We start from the raw sequence: 13,922 nt of genomic DNA, 5'->3' as shown, positions 1-13,922 counted from the left end.
TGAGAGAGGACGTCTGTCAGTATTAAATTATCCTGTGTCCAGACTCACCAGGAATCAAAGCTCGTGGGCTGGATGGAGGACAGTCAAGGCGATTAGGGGTCTGGAGAAAAATTCCAGTAATATATCACGCATCTAAATTATTAATTTATTCTTTTTGAATGCACAGACAAACGACAAAGGAGACACACGCGAGTGGGTCATCTGCGGATATCATGGAAGCGAATGAAATGGTTACACACGTGTAAAAGATGGACTCGACTAAACACCGACAAGTATTGCCAGGAAGGAGATTCTCTGTGTTCGCTCTTCTGTTTGGTCAATCGCACTCCGGCTTCTCTCGCTAATCTACCCGAGTGCAGCAGAGCTCTAGCTTTGCCTGCTACCAACCTACTTACCGACCCCAGATGTGTTGTCAGCCTGTTCGGTTCTCCCGCCGCCTGGCCTCCATGTCGGAGGGATTACCTCCCCCCCAACCACCACCACCCCCTCCCCCATTCAAAGCGCTGACACTCTCCTGTCACATCAGTCCTCAGCGTCTGCTCGGCTCATGTGTTCTCTGACACTTCGAGCCACATCGGCTGCATCTTGAAGTCCCGTGGAACACAGGACAACAGGTCAAAGAGTGGCTCCGGAATCACACACTTTATTTGAGCCATAAGAGGAAACGTCTCGATCTGACCAGTGGTTATTTCGATCTGAGGGAAGGTTTGCTTAAAAAAAACCCTCTTCAATCTTCAACCCTGTTTCTGTTTCACTGTTGATGATGAGAAATCTAAATCAGTCAGTCACCTTTTTCCTGAATAATTGCCAAGTCCTTTTTTATTCTACCAGAGCGTCCGATTTGAGAGCCAGAAAGCAAATCAACAAACAGAAAGCAACACCCCCGAGACAATTTAGAAAAACTGGCCACAATTTACATTGTAATTATCGAATGAGTACATGGTATCAATGGGACACTTAAACTTACTGTGTAGCTACACTTTTGAGGTAATATGTAAGTACATGGGAAGAAGATGGAGTCTGGGAATAGAGATAAAAACTTTGTCTAAAGTTTACTTAAATTGCTTTACAGTAATTACTAAATTAATTTAAATTAAGGGTGAGGAGTAGAGAAATGTTACTACAAATTAACAAACTAAGACAAATGGGAAAACAATGTCTTAATATTTTATATATTTGAAATTGGTTATGGTAGCATTTATTTAAAAAGAACTTCTAATTGAAATACATTTGGGAAATAACAGAAGTTTTAATGTACGAACTGCATTGTACATTATTGTTGCTGCTGGGTATCAAACCAACCCTTTGTTTTTCAAGACCTAACTGTATGGAATCTGATCATTTAATATATCCCAGGATTTTTTTAAAATACGTATAATTCAGTTTTACGTGCGACTCACCCACTGCACATACCAGTAGACACCCAGTAAGTGCTTCATCGGTACCATGTACGTGACTAACATATTAACAGTGTAAGTTTCGGGCTGCAAATTGATGGTGTTAAATGAAACTCCTGTACAAACCCATTGCCACTGCAGTTTTGTTACGTCTGTGTTGCCTCAGAAGTTTGCATCTTAATTGTTGTAAATTTTGTACAGTTTGAAAAACGTGTTGATCGTCTTGTTTCATGAACGCTATTTATTATTGCCATGTGTCTTTGAAAAAGATGTAAAAGAGAGCACTGAATTTATTCATTTATGCCTTCTGTGTAATGGTATGAACTGTGTACAGTCAAATCTATATGAGGAAAATAAAGCTGAATTGTCTTTGGGTTACCCACGGCTGCTTCTCTCTTTAATACACCCGGCCCCGCAGTGATGAATGCGAGAGTTAAGATCTTCAGCTGAGCTTTGTTTTCGATATATCAAAAGAAAAATATCTACTTTAGGTGTTTTTATTATTTTGCCTTATCTAAACGCTCTTAGGGCGAGTTAACCCGCAAATTCATTTACCCATTGAGAGCATTTACCACACACTTAGGCCTCGATTCAATTGTGGAGATCCATTTAGTACCACCAACAGACAGTGGTCAGTCAGTTAACAGTGATTGATGCTGCTTTCCTCTCTCGCTCTGGGGCGGGGGCGGGGTGACAAGAAAGATGCATGGAGAGAAGAAAGAGAGAAAGACAACGAGAAAAAAGAGAAACCAGGAGAAACAGATGCCTGGCTGGCTGTTTCTCTGATCCGCTCGCTGCTGAAGAGACACAGCAGCAGATTGCAGCGCTGCACCGTCCACTGCGTCCTTAATCTTTGTGCTGTTAACTAATTGTGCAGTGCTTAGAGAAACATGAGTAAATATAGGGTCAGGCAAACGGGGACTATGGCCCATATGCAGGCAGTCCGCTTACATGTCAATATGTCAACCGGTAATGCTGGACTGCGGCTACGACTTCAACAATTGAGATTGTGAGGCACAATTCCCCGATGCAACCACACACATTTGTAACTATCAAAAATGATCTCTGTTAACGATGGTCTCTAGAGTTTCAGAGCCCCTCCATGCACTTCACATCTTTTCATTTGTTTTGTTGTTTAGTTTTTCAATGCACTTTTATATACAGTATATATTTCTTAGTGTTTATTTTAAAACAGATTAAAGCACAACATAATATTGAATTCATAAAAATACACTAATGCAAAGCAATGAGACTAAATACAAAGTCAATGCAAAGAGGCGAACAGATGCACATTTCTCAGGATTTACTTAATTCCCCCGGGTTGAAATATTTGAGCTTGATGAAATGTCACAAAAGTGTAGAGAATGAAAGTCACTACAGACAGGTCCTGGATCTTCCTCTGGTAGCACTGGATGCGGAAGTCATCCAGATGCAGCTCCTGAAGGACACAGTAAAATCCCCCGATGTGCGTCTCTGGGTGGTCTCGTGGACCCACACACGACAGCACTGGCTTCTCTGGCTTTTCCACAACAGGTACAACACAATAAATGTGGTCACTTCTGACAGTAATCCTCCTCTTCTCCGGTGGCGAACCTATGAATATTAGTGGGTTTATTCTTGTTACCCGTGTGACCGCAAGCAAACACGCAAACTCCTGCACGTAAAGCAACGTGGACATTTGCATCACGTTCGGTGTGAAGGCAGCATACGTGCACGGTTACACGTGCACAAATGTTGGGCCAATGTCGTTGCTGACCGCAGTGTGAGGCCCACTGGTATTTAGAGCTAAATGCTAACGTCAGCGTGCAAACATGCTAATAATGGCCGTGCTAACATGCTGATATCAAGCAGGTTCACTCTCTTAGTTTAATAAGTTATTATGCACTAAATCAAGTAGTAATGAAATATAAAACTCTGTAGGAACCAGAGTAGCCTACTGGACGTATTTAAATGTTGTCTTGGTGGTGTTGCTAGGTGAAGATACGAGGGATCACCACATGAATATGGCTCATCCCGAGGGTAAGATGAGCATCTGAGTTACATTTCATGGGGATGGACCAAAATGGTGGACAGACCAACCGACCAAGTGACATCCCTAAAGTCGCACCGCTAGCCTGGCTAAAGAGTCGGCCTTAACAACCTGGCTACTGGCAAAATGGCTACATAGAGGTTAAGGCACAACTAATGAACCAGTGTCCCAACTAGAGGCCTTTGTTTCCAGCCATTCTCTGCCATCTCCTTCTTCCTGTGTTTCCAAACGCCTCTCTACTGTTCTCAAGTAAACAATCTAGAAAATATCCCAAAAATGATTTTAAAGAACCTAGCCCATTTTATAGAATGTAGATTTCTGCTCATGTCATCACATTCCCATATAATACCAAGGACATGATCTAAGCTTCTTAATTTGTAGCTTTGCAACTGAGCACTTAGGCTCTGTGCGTTTATGTATTGTTCTTAGTTGCTGCCTTGATAAAACCTCCCAGGTTAAAGTGGATTTATTCCCTTTTAACTATGGTATGGCGTAACTATGTATGGAATTATAATGCTATTACACCACTGTGTACATCTGTATGGAGCTAATTGGTATTCAGCATCATGTAGTAGATTTCTGAGAGCAGGCCAACCTTACCCAAACATAAGTGTTATCGATTCCTTTGTGTTTTAGCTATTCCTGTTGCATTATAAAAACAAAAAGCAACGACTCAGCCCGGTCGGAGTTAGCACGTTTGCATAAAACGCCACAGATTGAGCGGATTTTTATTTAAGCATTGATTGGCTGGGCTGTGGGCATTAATGGATAGGCTCTAATAGTAGTGCCTTACAAAGATAAAGAGCCACACAGACAGTTAGGATAATTTACACGCCACTTACAGCACTAGTATACAAATAAATCTGAGGAAACTCCACCACTGTTGCTTTTGCGAAGATGACAAACACAAGCACAAATGCCATTATCATTGATCGTTGGGCTTTTATTACAAACTTCCTGAAGGAAACAGTTTTTTTTCCGCCTCTTTCCCAAGCTTAGGGGAATAAATTAACATGCAAACTAGATGGGATTTGTTTGCTCCTGAAAGTCAATCTCGCAGCATCAAGACAGGACATTTTTCTCTCCAAACGACTGCATCCTGCCTGCAGTGAACAATGATCAGCAGCATGACGGAGTGAGTCTTAAAGAGGGGCTGGAGTCAAGCAGAGGCCTCTCAATGACACCCTCAAGGTTATGAGCTCGATGCTGTTTTAATGTGAAACTGGGCCTTTTCCACTCAATAACCATCCCGCTGCAGATACCAGTTACAAGGAGGAGGGTTCGTGAACCTCAAGAAAACCTGACAAATCCTTTGGTGGTGATCACAGTCATTGTAGTTGGTTGCAAGGGAAATATGTGATGCAGGTATTTGTGCAACCTGTGCTTTTTACTGGGTGTTGGCTTATCGGAAGAGTCCAAAAGGTCTCCTTAACGTCAGCGGATCCCAGAAACACTTGTTCATCACCGTCAACCACACATAAAGCATTAGAGCTGAGCTACGGAGTAACACACACCCACACAGTCTTGGCCGCCAGTGAATGAGTCTCTCTGATATTAGTAGGAAGTGTTTCGGAGGCAGAGGGATTTCTGCTTACTGTTGGGTTCCCAGCAGCACTTTTCATGGTGTGTGTTAGTGTGTGTGTGTGTGTGTGTGCGTGTGTGTTTGTTGATGCTGCAGCGTAAGAGAGGAGATGGAGGAGGAGTGGGGAGCGGGGGTAAAGCGTTGCATTGAGAGCTGGCCAAAGCAATGACACGGTATTGCTTTTATAGAAGAGGTAGAAGAAGAAAATGGTGAAGGAGAGATGAAATGATGAGAAATGAAAAGGAGGGATGATGGAGAGATGTCTACAAATACCTCACAGGCGCGGTGCAACAAACATGCACATTACAAACAATAGACAGTATCCACTCTAGCGGCTCAATGAATACATTTACATACACATTAGTATCCCTGTTCCGACTCTAATCCATGGGTTGTATTATAGAATATGCTGATTTTACAGAAGAGAGAAACCTGGTTAATGATATTACAGTACACATGATCATATACAGCCACCAGGTTTTTAATCATCTGTCTGCAGACTTGGTTCCTCGACATCTTATTTCTGTCACTTCAACAGTTGAACTCAGTTAAGGATCATCCACCAGTCTGGACTCTTTTGGATTCAGCCGCTCCAGATGATCACTGGGAATGAAAAACAAGAGCAACAATACAACCGATGATCTCAGTGGTATCCCTGAAGTCTCTGCCTGTGTTTCAGCTTGTTATTCATCACATTTTTTCTTTTATACACCACCTTGCCATTTCAGTTAAAGATGCACCTGTGCAGGTCGTAGACAAAGATCAGGAACCTGATCCTGGTGTTTGCCTGCCCTCGTGTTCCACTGAGGCGTTTCCAGGTTTCTCAAATCTGGGATAAGGGTTTACTGAGGTTTCTGAAACCACTACACGTTACAGTGCACGGCAGACTGGGACCGTTGTCAAAGAATTGTGAGGGCATAAAGAGCCACATTGAATTTTCCTTTATAAATATATATTGTATTAAAAGTATAAAGTTACCGAAAGTGGAAGCATTCAAGCAAAGTACTGGTTCCTGAAAAACTTTACTTAACTGTACTGCCTGAGTAAATGTAGTTTATTACTTTTCACCTCTGAAAAATGCATAAATATTCAGAACGGCTGAACAATATTGAGCCCGGAGGATGTATGTGTGTGTGTGTGTGTGTGTGTGTGTGTGTCTCTGCGGTTTGGAGATGGAAGGAGCTGCAGTGTCAAAAGTGAAAAGCTCAGAGGAAAATTGAAGCCCCATAATGGAAGCATAATGGGCTTAGTGTCAGAGTCTTGCAGACGAGACGGGAGGGAAGCACGGCTGCCGTCACCCCCTCTTACCTCAAGCCAGTGTAACGGGGTTTAGGAAGCAACGAGGAGACAACAACGGGCCCCAAACAGGCTTTACAGATACACCAACAGCCTAATGGCCGGATGTGGATGGAATTCATAACAATGAGATGATCACTGGTTGTCTCTTTGTGGGATTGTAGTGCATCACGTCTCAGACTCAGGTTGAATACTCAAAAGAATTCTCCTCAACTCAGTTAGGGATCCTCCCTGACGAAGGCACTATAGTAGAAGTTCACAAAGGTGAATGATGATGATTCAAGGAATAAATATCCCTGCGTGCCCTATTTTTTCTCATGTGAGATATGAAGGGGCGATGCAGATACAGATGCAGAGGCATCACGTGGAGGGACTTTAATTCACCTCGTGTTTTGCACAGCTCAATTGCATCTCAATTCACAGCAAGAACTGTACAACAGCTGTCAAGACAAGAATTGAATTTGAAGCGGTGGCCCTGGTGATGACTACCAATGTCGTGTAGACCCTCTCCCGCTGTCACGGATCTGTGAGTGACTGACAGGCTACAAGCAGACATGTTCAGATGGTTATCTAACGCCTTGTGTCAAAGCAGATTTCCAGGGTTTTAAGTAAAACGCTGGATGGCAGGGATGGGTGGGGGGGAGGCGCAGAGCAGGGCAGTGTGTTAGAGAGTACAAGGGATTAAGCTTTGTCCCCACTGTTGTGTACCAAATGTGCATTTGCATCTTGGTGAGGCTGTAGTTAAGAACCGAGATCCAGATTTAGTGTGTTCTCATCTGGTGGAGTGTGTGTGAGCTGAGGCAGAGAAAATGTGCTGATCTGAGGGGCCTGAGGATAAGCAGAGCAGATTTGGCCTCAGACCAAAGCTTGTTTCTTCTTCTTTCTTTTTTTTTGGAGAACATCCAGCTCTCTTCTATATGACATAACAGTAGAGAGGCAGCTTTTAGAGAACGGTTTTGTATCCAAGCATATGTAGAAGAACTTACGCAAGTACTGTTTATACCGGTGCATCATATCATATTGGTGGGATTTTCAGTCACTCTGACATTATCTTGGTAGACCGATCATCATGCTGCCATAGCCAGTCCAAAAAAGTATCTTTATATTGGTTTATTCTGTAAATTCCATTCTGAATATGTTTTCCTGATGTGCTTGTGATCAGCCACCAGCTTTGGCATCACATCCATTTTAAATGAACTTTAATTAAAAACATTGTGTGTTTTTCCTTACCTGCTTGTTGGGAGGTGGTTCACAAGACTAAAATACCTAATTTTAAATGTACAGTGACATAATGTTTATTTTGTTCAACGTCAACAAACATTTAATAATTAATATTTTTTTTGCCTGGTAAAGCGGTCACTGTGGTGATATGTGAGTTTGGGATGAAATATAAGTAGGAGCAGTAAATACACACAAGACATTATGAGGTCAAACTAAAGACTGTGTTTAAAGATGAACAAGTCTCCACTTTTCCATCTTTATATACAGTCTATGGGTAAAACAGTAAGTTTAGAAGTATAATATAACATTTGATGGCAACTATGACATATATGAGCAGAGAACAAAAGTCAGAGGAAACTGGTTCATTTAAGACTTTAATGATAATATATGTAAAATGATTAAAGCATTCCTTGAAACATAACACAACTGAATAATGATTGGAGCTGACCCAGGCTAAAAGCTCTGGTTGGTTGTCTGACCTGCGCTATAGGGGTGGGCGATATGTAGAAAATCTTTTCATGTTGTACAGAATTTTTGATATGATTTTCCAGGAATTGTATTAGTGGATGGGAATGTCTGATTTTGGTTCCCACAATGCCTTGTGTAATTGTAACTTTGCCAATAAGCAGTCCTGCTCAATGATCTGGAATATTGCTGCAATGGTCTCATACCAGAAGAGATAATTCAAAGTATAGCTAACCCAGTTAGCAAAGTCTCGACCAGCTGACAGACACTTATCATCATATCACCCAACCCTTCTGGGCAGATTAGGTCAGTATATAATATTTCAAAGGATGAAAATAAATGCAGTGTGTTTCATTGTAAATTAGAGGGCTAATGTTTACACCCTTAGATCTGAGAAGCTAAGTCGATGAAGTGAACTCACCAAAAGTATTTGGAAATAAAGTCAAATAAAACCTCTGTAATCCTGGTCTACAACTGCTGGGGTTGAACAGAGTCTCTTCAGGAATGAAGAAGGGAAGCCGGGTCAGATGACTGGTACAGGGATGAGACTCGGAGCTGGGAGGTGGGTGGGAAGAGGTGGTCTAGCCTTTGGGAGCAGTGTGCTGGCGCAGGAGGGAGGAGATGGCGCTGGATTCAGTGACCTCCTCAGGGAGAGAGCCCTCCATGTCTTTGATTGATGGATCGGCTCCGGAGTTCAGCAGAAGCTCCACGATTTCTGCAAACTCGCACGCAGATGCTATGAAAAGGAGAGAGAGAAATAAAGGTAGAGTTAGGAGAGAAATAATATGAAACGAGTTACAGGACAAACATTTAGCTTTTTTTAGTTAGCACTTTATAGCATACTCATGGAAATATCCCAGTTCTGCAGAGGTCCCCTGAGGAGGAACACCTTTTAGATATTATGGATAAATGGATCAGCACGGAAATTAGGTGCAGATATTCATGGTTCCCTGATGATGAATCGCAATGACTTTGATGGTTCGCCTTAACTTTAGCGTCACCAGGAGGTTGACATTGGAAGTATTTTTTGTAAATTCTCTTGACAACTGTTCAAGCCAGGCCATGAAACTTGGTCCATTCATATTTTCATCCAGAAACATCCCAGAACTTTGATTTATGAAACAACTCCTGCAGAGCGGACAACTTTTCCATCAGCCTCAACCATAACTGTACTTTTTATTATTGTTATCAGTTGAATTAAGTTACATGTTAGCATTTTCATTTTTAGCCTGTTACCGTAGTGATGTTAGCATTTAGCTTAGAGTTTAGCTGTGTCTACAACCTCCTAGAGATGCCTGTGTGGCTGTAGTCACATATTCTTGATTGGTTAAATGTCCTTGTTGTGAATTAGCCTCTTCCCTTTCCTCGACGTGCTAGTTTCAAACAGTGGTACAGTGCTGGAGTTAATGAAAAGCCAATTTGCAGGTCCAGTCCTGTCACTGGGCTGACTCTGTGGTTCCCTCAAACACTTCAATTCTGCCTCATTGACAGTTTGTGCTCTACTAAAAGGGTCTGGTGTGTCCCTGTGTGTGTGTGTGTGTGGGGGGGGGCATGCACCTTCTTAACCCAGTTAGCAGGTCCCGGCGTTCCCAATGCACCTCTCGTCCCTCTGCCACCTCTCAACTCGCCCTCCCTCTCTTCTTCTCTCGTTCTGAGTGCACTTCTCTGTCGGTGTCACTTGCTCGCTCCTCTTAAAGCGCAGACTGTGCTGCGACATGATCGCTGATGTCAGCAGTCGCACTGATTGACAGCCAGGCCTTTTAACCTCCAGCCCAGGGGTGGCTGATGGCTGCATGGCGGGTGTGTGTACGCATGAGATATGATGATACGTGGGAATGCATTTGTGTGTGTGTGTGCATGTGCATGTTCGTGTCTATGAAAAGTGCAAAGTGTGTAAGAGCCACCAGAAGAAGAATCACTTGTCTTTCAGCCAAATCAGACTAACAAAGCTTGGCTTATTTTCCCAGCCACGTTCGCAGTCCTCCTGTTTTTGATCGAAACAGTGTTTTATTTAGCCAGCGGTGAGTGTGCGCGTGGCGGCGTGTGTCTCGCCCGGGCCTTGAGCTGTAAAAAGTGGCTGGCCCTCAGGGGAGCCGTAGAGGAGGAGAACAATTTATGGTGAGCAGTAAACCCTCAATTAATCACTTGCCAGCTACTGTGGCCCTGTGCAAAGAGAGGTGGGAATGAATTTTCATTCTCTGCTATTTGTCTCTTGGAGTTCATCGCTTATGTTTATTAGTCATCTTTTTATGCCCCATCCTCGAGGCTCCCTCTGTTGAGTGAGTGTGTGTGTGTGTGTATCTCTGGTGGGTGATGCAACATCCCAACTCCAAAGCCACCAAGCTGGGGGACAGATGGTGTAGTTACACTCACTTGAAAAACACACGCAACAGTAAAAGACACACACTCATATACACACACACACACACACACACACACACACACACACACACACACACACACACACACACACACACACACACACACACACACACACACACACACACACACACACACACACACACACACACACACAGACACACACAGACACACACACACAAGCTCAGAGGACAGAGGAACCGCCCCTCAGGGACATGTGTGTTGGGGCATGAGAGGGTCAGGGGAGTCTAAGGACCACTGCTGATTTCCTCTGGGAGGCTGGGCGATTATTACACACACATAGACACACATGCACAACACAAAACCAGACAGACATTCACACATACCAAAAGACACATGAGTGCACATACACACACACACACGGGATACAGCAGAGAGGAACGAGATATACTGAATTAAACCCACTGTAGAAAGTAAAGATAAGGGATGGCATGAGGAGCTGGAGGAAGAGGAGGTAAAATGACACATTTGAGACAAATGTAGGCAAAGAGCGAGTCTTTCTAGAAAACAAGCCAGAAGTAAACTCTGCATCCCTGAAAGTGAGTGTATAACATTATGGACCGTAGAAATGAATAACAGAGACCTCCTTACCATAATGTAGCGCTGTTTGTCCCTCATTGTCCTGTAAAAGACAAAAACAAGCCTTTAATTCAACAGGCCTGCGACTGGGGAAGAATTAAATATTAGAATACAAATTCCAAGAATAGAGTCAAAAATAAAACATATGTATTGCCAGCGTTTGGTGAGAGAGAGATTGGAAATTACTTTGATCAAACTTCCAAGAGTTAACAGGAAACCTGCGGCTGCTGGAAAACCAATTACCTGCCAGGTGTTAGCTGTTCATTGTACCAAAGTGGGATCATGAGAAGATGAAATATTGATTTGAGAAACAAGTGACCTGCAAAACAAAACTTTCATCTTGCAGATGACTTCCAGCTCTGATCAACATGAAAAAGCTACTACAGGTCAACATATTGCAACGAGGGCCCCAACTGTTACTCGTCCGAAAGGACTTCTTTTGTCTGTGGCATTTGCCTTCAAGCTTATTTGCTCCTACTGAAGACATGACTCATTATAAACAATTTAAAAAATAAATTGTTAATTTTTAAACTTGAAGGGCGCTCAAAGAGCCTTTACATACGCCAAAGTTCATGTGCTACCTCCCCAGGTCAAAGGAAGTGGAACAAATTCCAGATTCAAACATTTAATGGGTTTCTCCTTGAGTCATCTCTATACAAAATTTCATGGAAATTGGTTTAATAGTTTTGAGTTATCAACATCGATTAAAACATAACCTCATCAATTGAGGTAAAAAGGCTCCATCATTTCATAAAACAGCCAAGTACTCTAGGATATAGCAGATGTTATCAAACTGGAAGAAATAATGCAATGGTCAGGTTCTGTTTCCTGTTGAGCATAAAACACATTTCCAGCAGCAGGATGGGGTACTTGGAATCAGTTTACTCAGATTACTCTTTGTCCATGTGTGTGTGTATATATTGTGTGTGTGTTTGTGTGTGCGTGCGTGCGTGTATATGTGTCCTTAGAACCATAAAAATGATACTTGGGGTCATGGGGTCAATGGCAAAGATATAACTCTTGTAAGAACTGTTTGACTGGGGACAGGGACGTGTGTGTGTGTGTGTGTGTGTGTGTGTGTGCAGGTATAATAAGACACAATATATGACAGGCATCATCAACAGGAGATTCACTTCTTAATCACAGCTCGTGGCTGCCTTTGCGCCTCATAATGATGATAAATGGTCAAATTGTTGCCTCCGGTGCAGGAACAAGAGGAGCCGTTCAGCCGAGCACAGTGGTTTCAGATTAGGAGCCAGCAGGCGCCGTGACATTTGCCTTGACGCTGTAAAATGTCACTGAAGTGGAAAAACCACCAAATTACTAAAACTGTTGCGGTGAAATTAATCATGCGTCTTTCCACCTTTGCCCTTCCAACAGCACATCCTTCCTGTGAGGTCACTTCCATGTCCTTCCTTTACTTTCTACCAATCCTGCCTCTGTTTCCTCTGACCTCCAAACCACACCTCCCTCATTTCTGTCACCCAAAGTCATCTCGCTCTCTTTTTCCATTCACTCCTCCTTTTTCCCTCTCTCTCCTTGCATTACCACATCCACCTTTCTTGCTCTTTTCCGTTTAGTCCCCTATTCAATCTTGATCCCTTTCCTTTTCAAGCCTCCTTCTTGTTCCTCCTCTTCTCCTTCGTCTGTCTCCTGTCTTCCCTCTCTGGGTGGGCCCAGAGCAGAGTGATCCTATTGTTGTCCCTCTCTCTCTCTTGCTCTCGCTCCCTTTCTCTCTCACACACTCTCAGGGGCAGCACTTCAGGGACCTGCTGATTGGATTAGAGCTTTCTATTCCCTCTGGGTGGATCACAGAGCACAGATGCAAATCGCCACCAGCGTGGAAAGCGTACCGTGGTTAACTCAAGACAACAATGCTGTCTGTCTCGAGTTGAGTTGTGTGATGTACTGCGGACGATGTGTCTGTCTCTCACAATGATGTTGAGTTTAGAGAAAAGAGGGCAGCACAGAAACAGAACCAAAACAAACAAATACAGAAACAAAAGGTATTCAATAAGGTCTGTAAAAATAAAATGACGCTCCAAGGGGGGGGGGGGGGGGGGGGGGGGTGTAAATATACCTCACTAAATTTGCCTTTATTTTACTGCATAAAAAAAAAAACACAATTGGCACATGGGGACAGTGACAGCTGTTTTGAGCCGGGGCCAAGTGATAGACCTTGATGCACATAAATACATACAGTTATAATTAAAGTGTAAGGGGTTTAAGCCCTAATCTGCAGCAAGCGTTAATCTGCAGTTAGTTGTTAAACGAGCACACGCACGCCCGCTCGCACAAAGCAAGACTGAATGACAGCTAACTCACAGGGAATAGAGATAGTTAGTGTGCAATGAAAACAGAGATCAAATTCTGAGTTTATCAACAGGACATTCATTTTAAACTACTTAGAAAATCACAGAACTGTACTTTTTTGGTTTCCATCACTTTTTTATCATCGTAAAGTGTGATTTATGGAAGACATCAGGCCCTGGAAAAAATAAGTTTTTCATCTGACTTTATAAACCAAGTACTCAGTAGAGGGCATATCTTTACAAAGTCCCAACTGTTCCCATATTAAACCACATTTAAATTCCCTCGATCCATATTTTATTTGAATCAGATAAATATCTGTCCCCTGGATCAACATTGTATGGGTTCTTCCGTGGGCCATGCCCCACACCTCCTCAAAATCACATGGAAATAAGGAGAGTAATTTTTGCATAATCCTGTTCGATAACAAACATACACAGATAAAAACATGACCTCCTTGGCGGAGATATGTAAAACCTATTAGAAAAACCAAGAAAATAATCGGTACATCAATCGACTATAAAAATTACAGTAGCTGCAGCCTTCAGTGTGATTAAAAGCAAAAATAAAATGTAGATATTAGTTGTTGTTGCCTGCACGCGTGTGTGTTTGTGAGGGAACGGTTTGTGCGTGCCAGTGAGTG

The 13,922-nt window shown here is 42.8% G+C and overlaps 1 protein-coding gene across 1 annotated transcript in view; it reads right to left on the bottom strand.

Annotated features, from left to right (window-relative positions):
* Positions 1-7,886: 7,886 nt before the first annotated feature.
* Positions 7,887-13,922, bottom strand: part of acbd6 (acyl-CoA binding domain containing 6) — a 28,765-nt gene continuing 22,729 nt past the window's right edge. The window contains exons 7-8 of the mRNA XM_062395967.1: positions 10,982-11,012; positions 7,887-8,726 (exon numbers count right to left, since the gene is read on the bottom strand). Coding sequence (XP_062251951.1) covers positions 8,572-8,726; positions 10,982-11,012 — 186 coding nt within the window. The 3' untranslated portion in view covers positions 7,887-8,571. The remainder of the gene's footprint in view (positions 8,727-10,981; positions 11,013-13,922) is intronic.

Source organism: Platichthys flesus, chromosome 9 (assembly GCF_949316205.1).
Source record: "Platichthys flesus chromosome 9, fPlaFle2.1, whole genome shotgun sequence".
Taxonomy (NCBI): domain Eukaryota; kingdom Metazoa; phylum Chordata; class Actinopteri; order Pleuronectiformes; family Pleuronectidae; genus Platichthys; species Platichthys flesus.
This window is presented reverse-complemented; position numbering and strand designations above follow the sequence as displayed.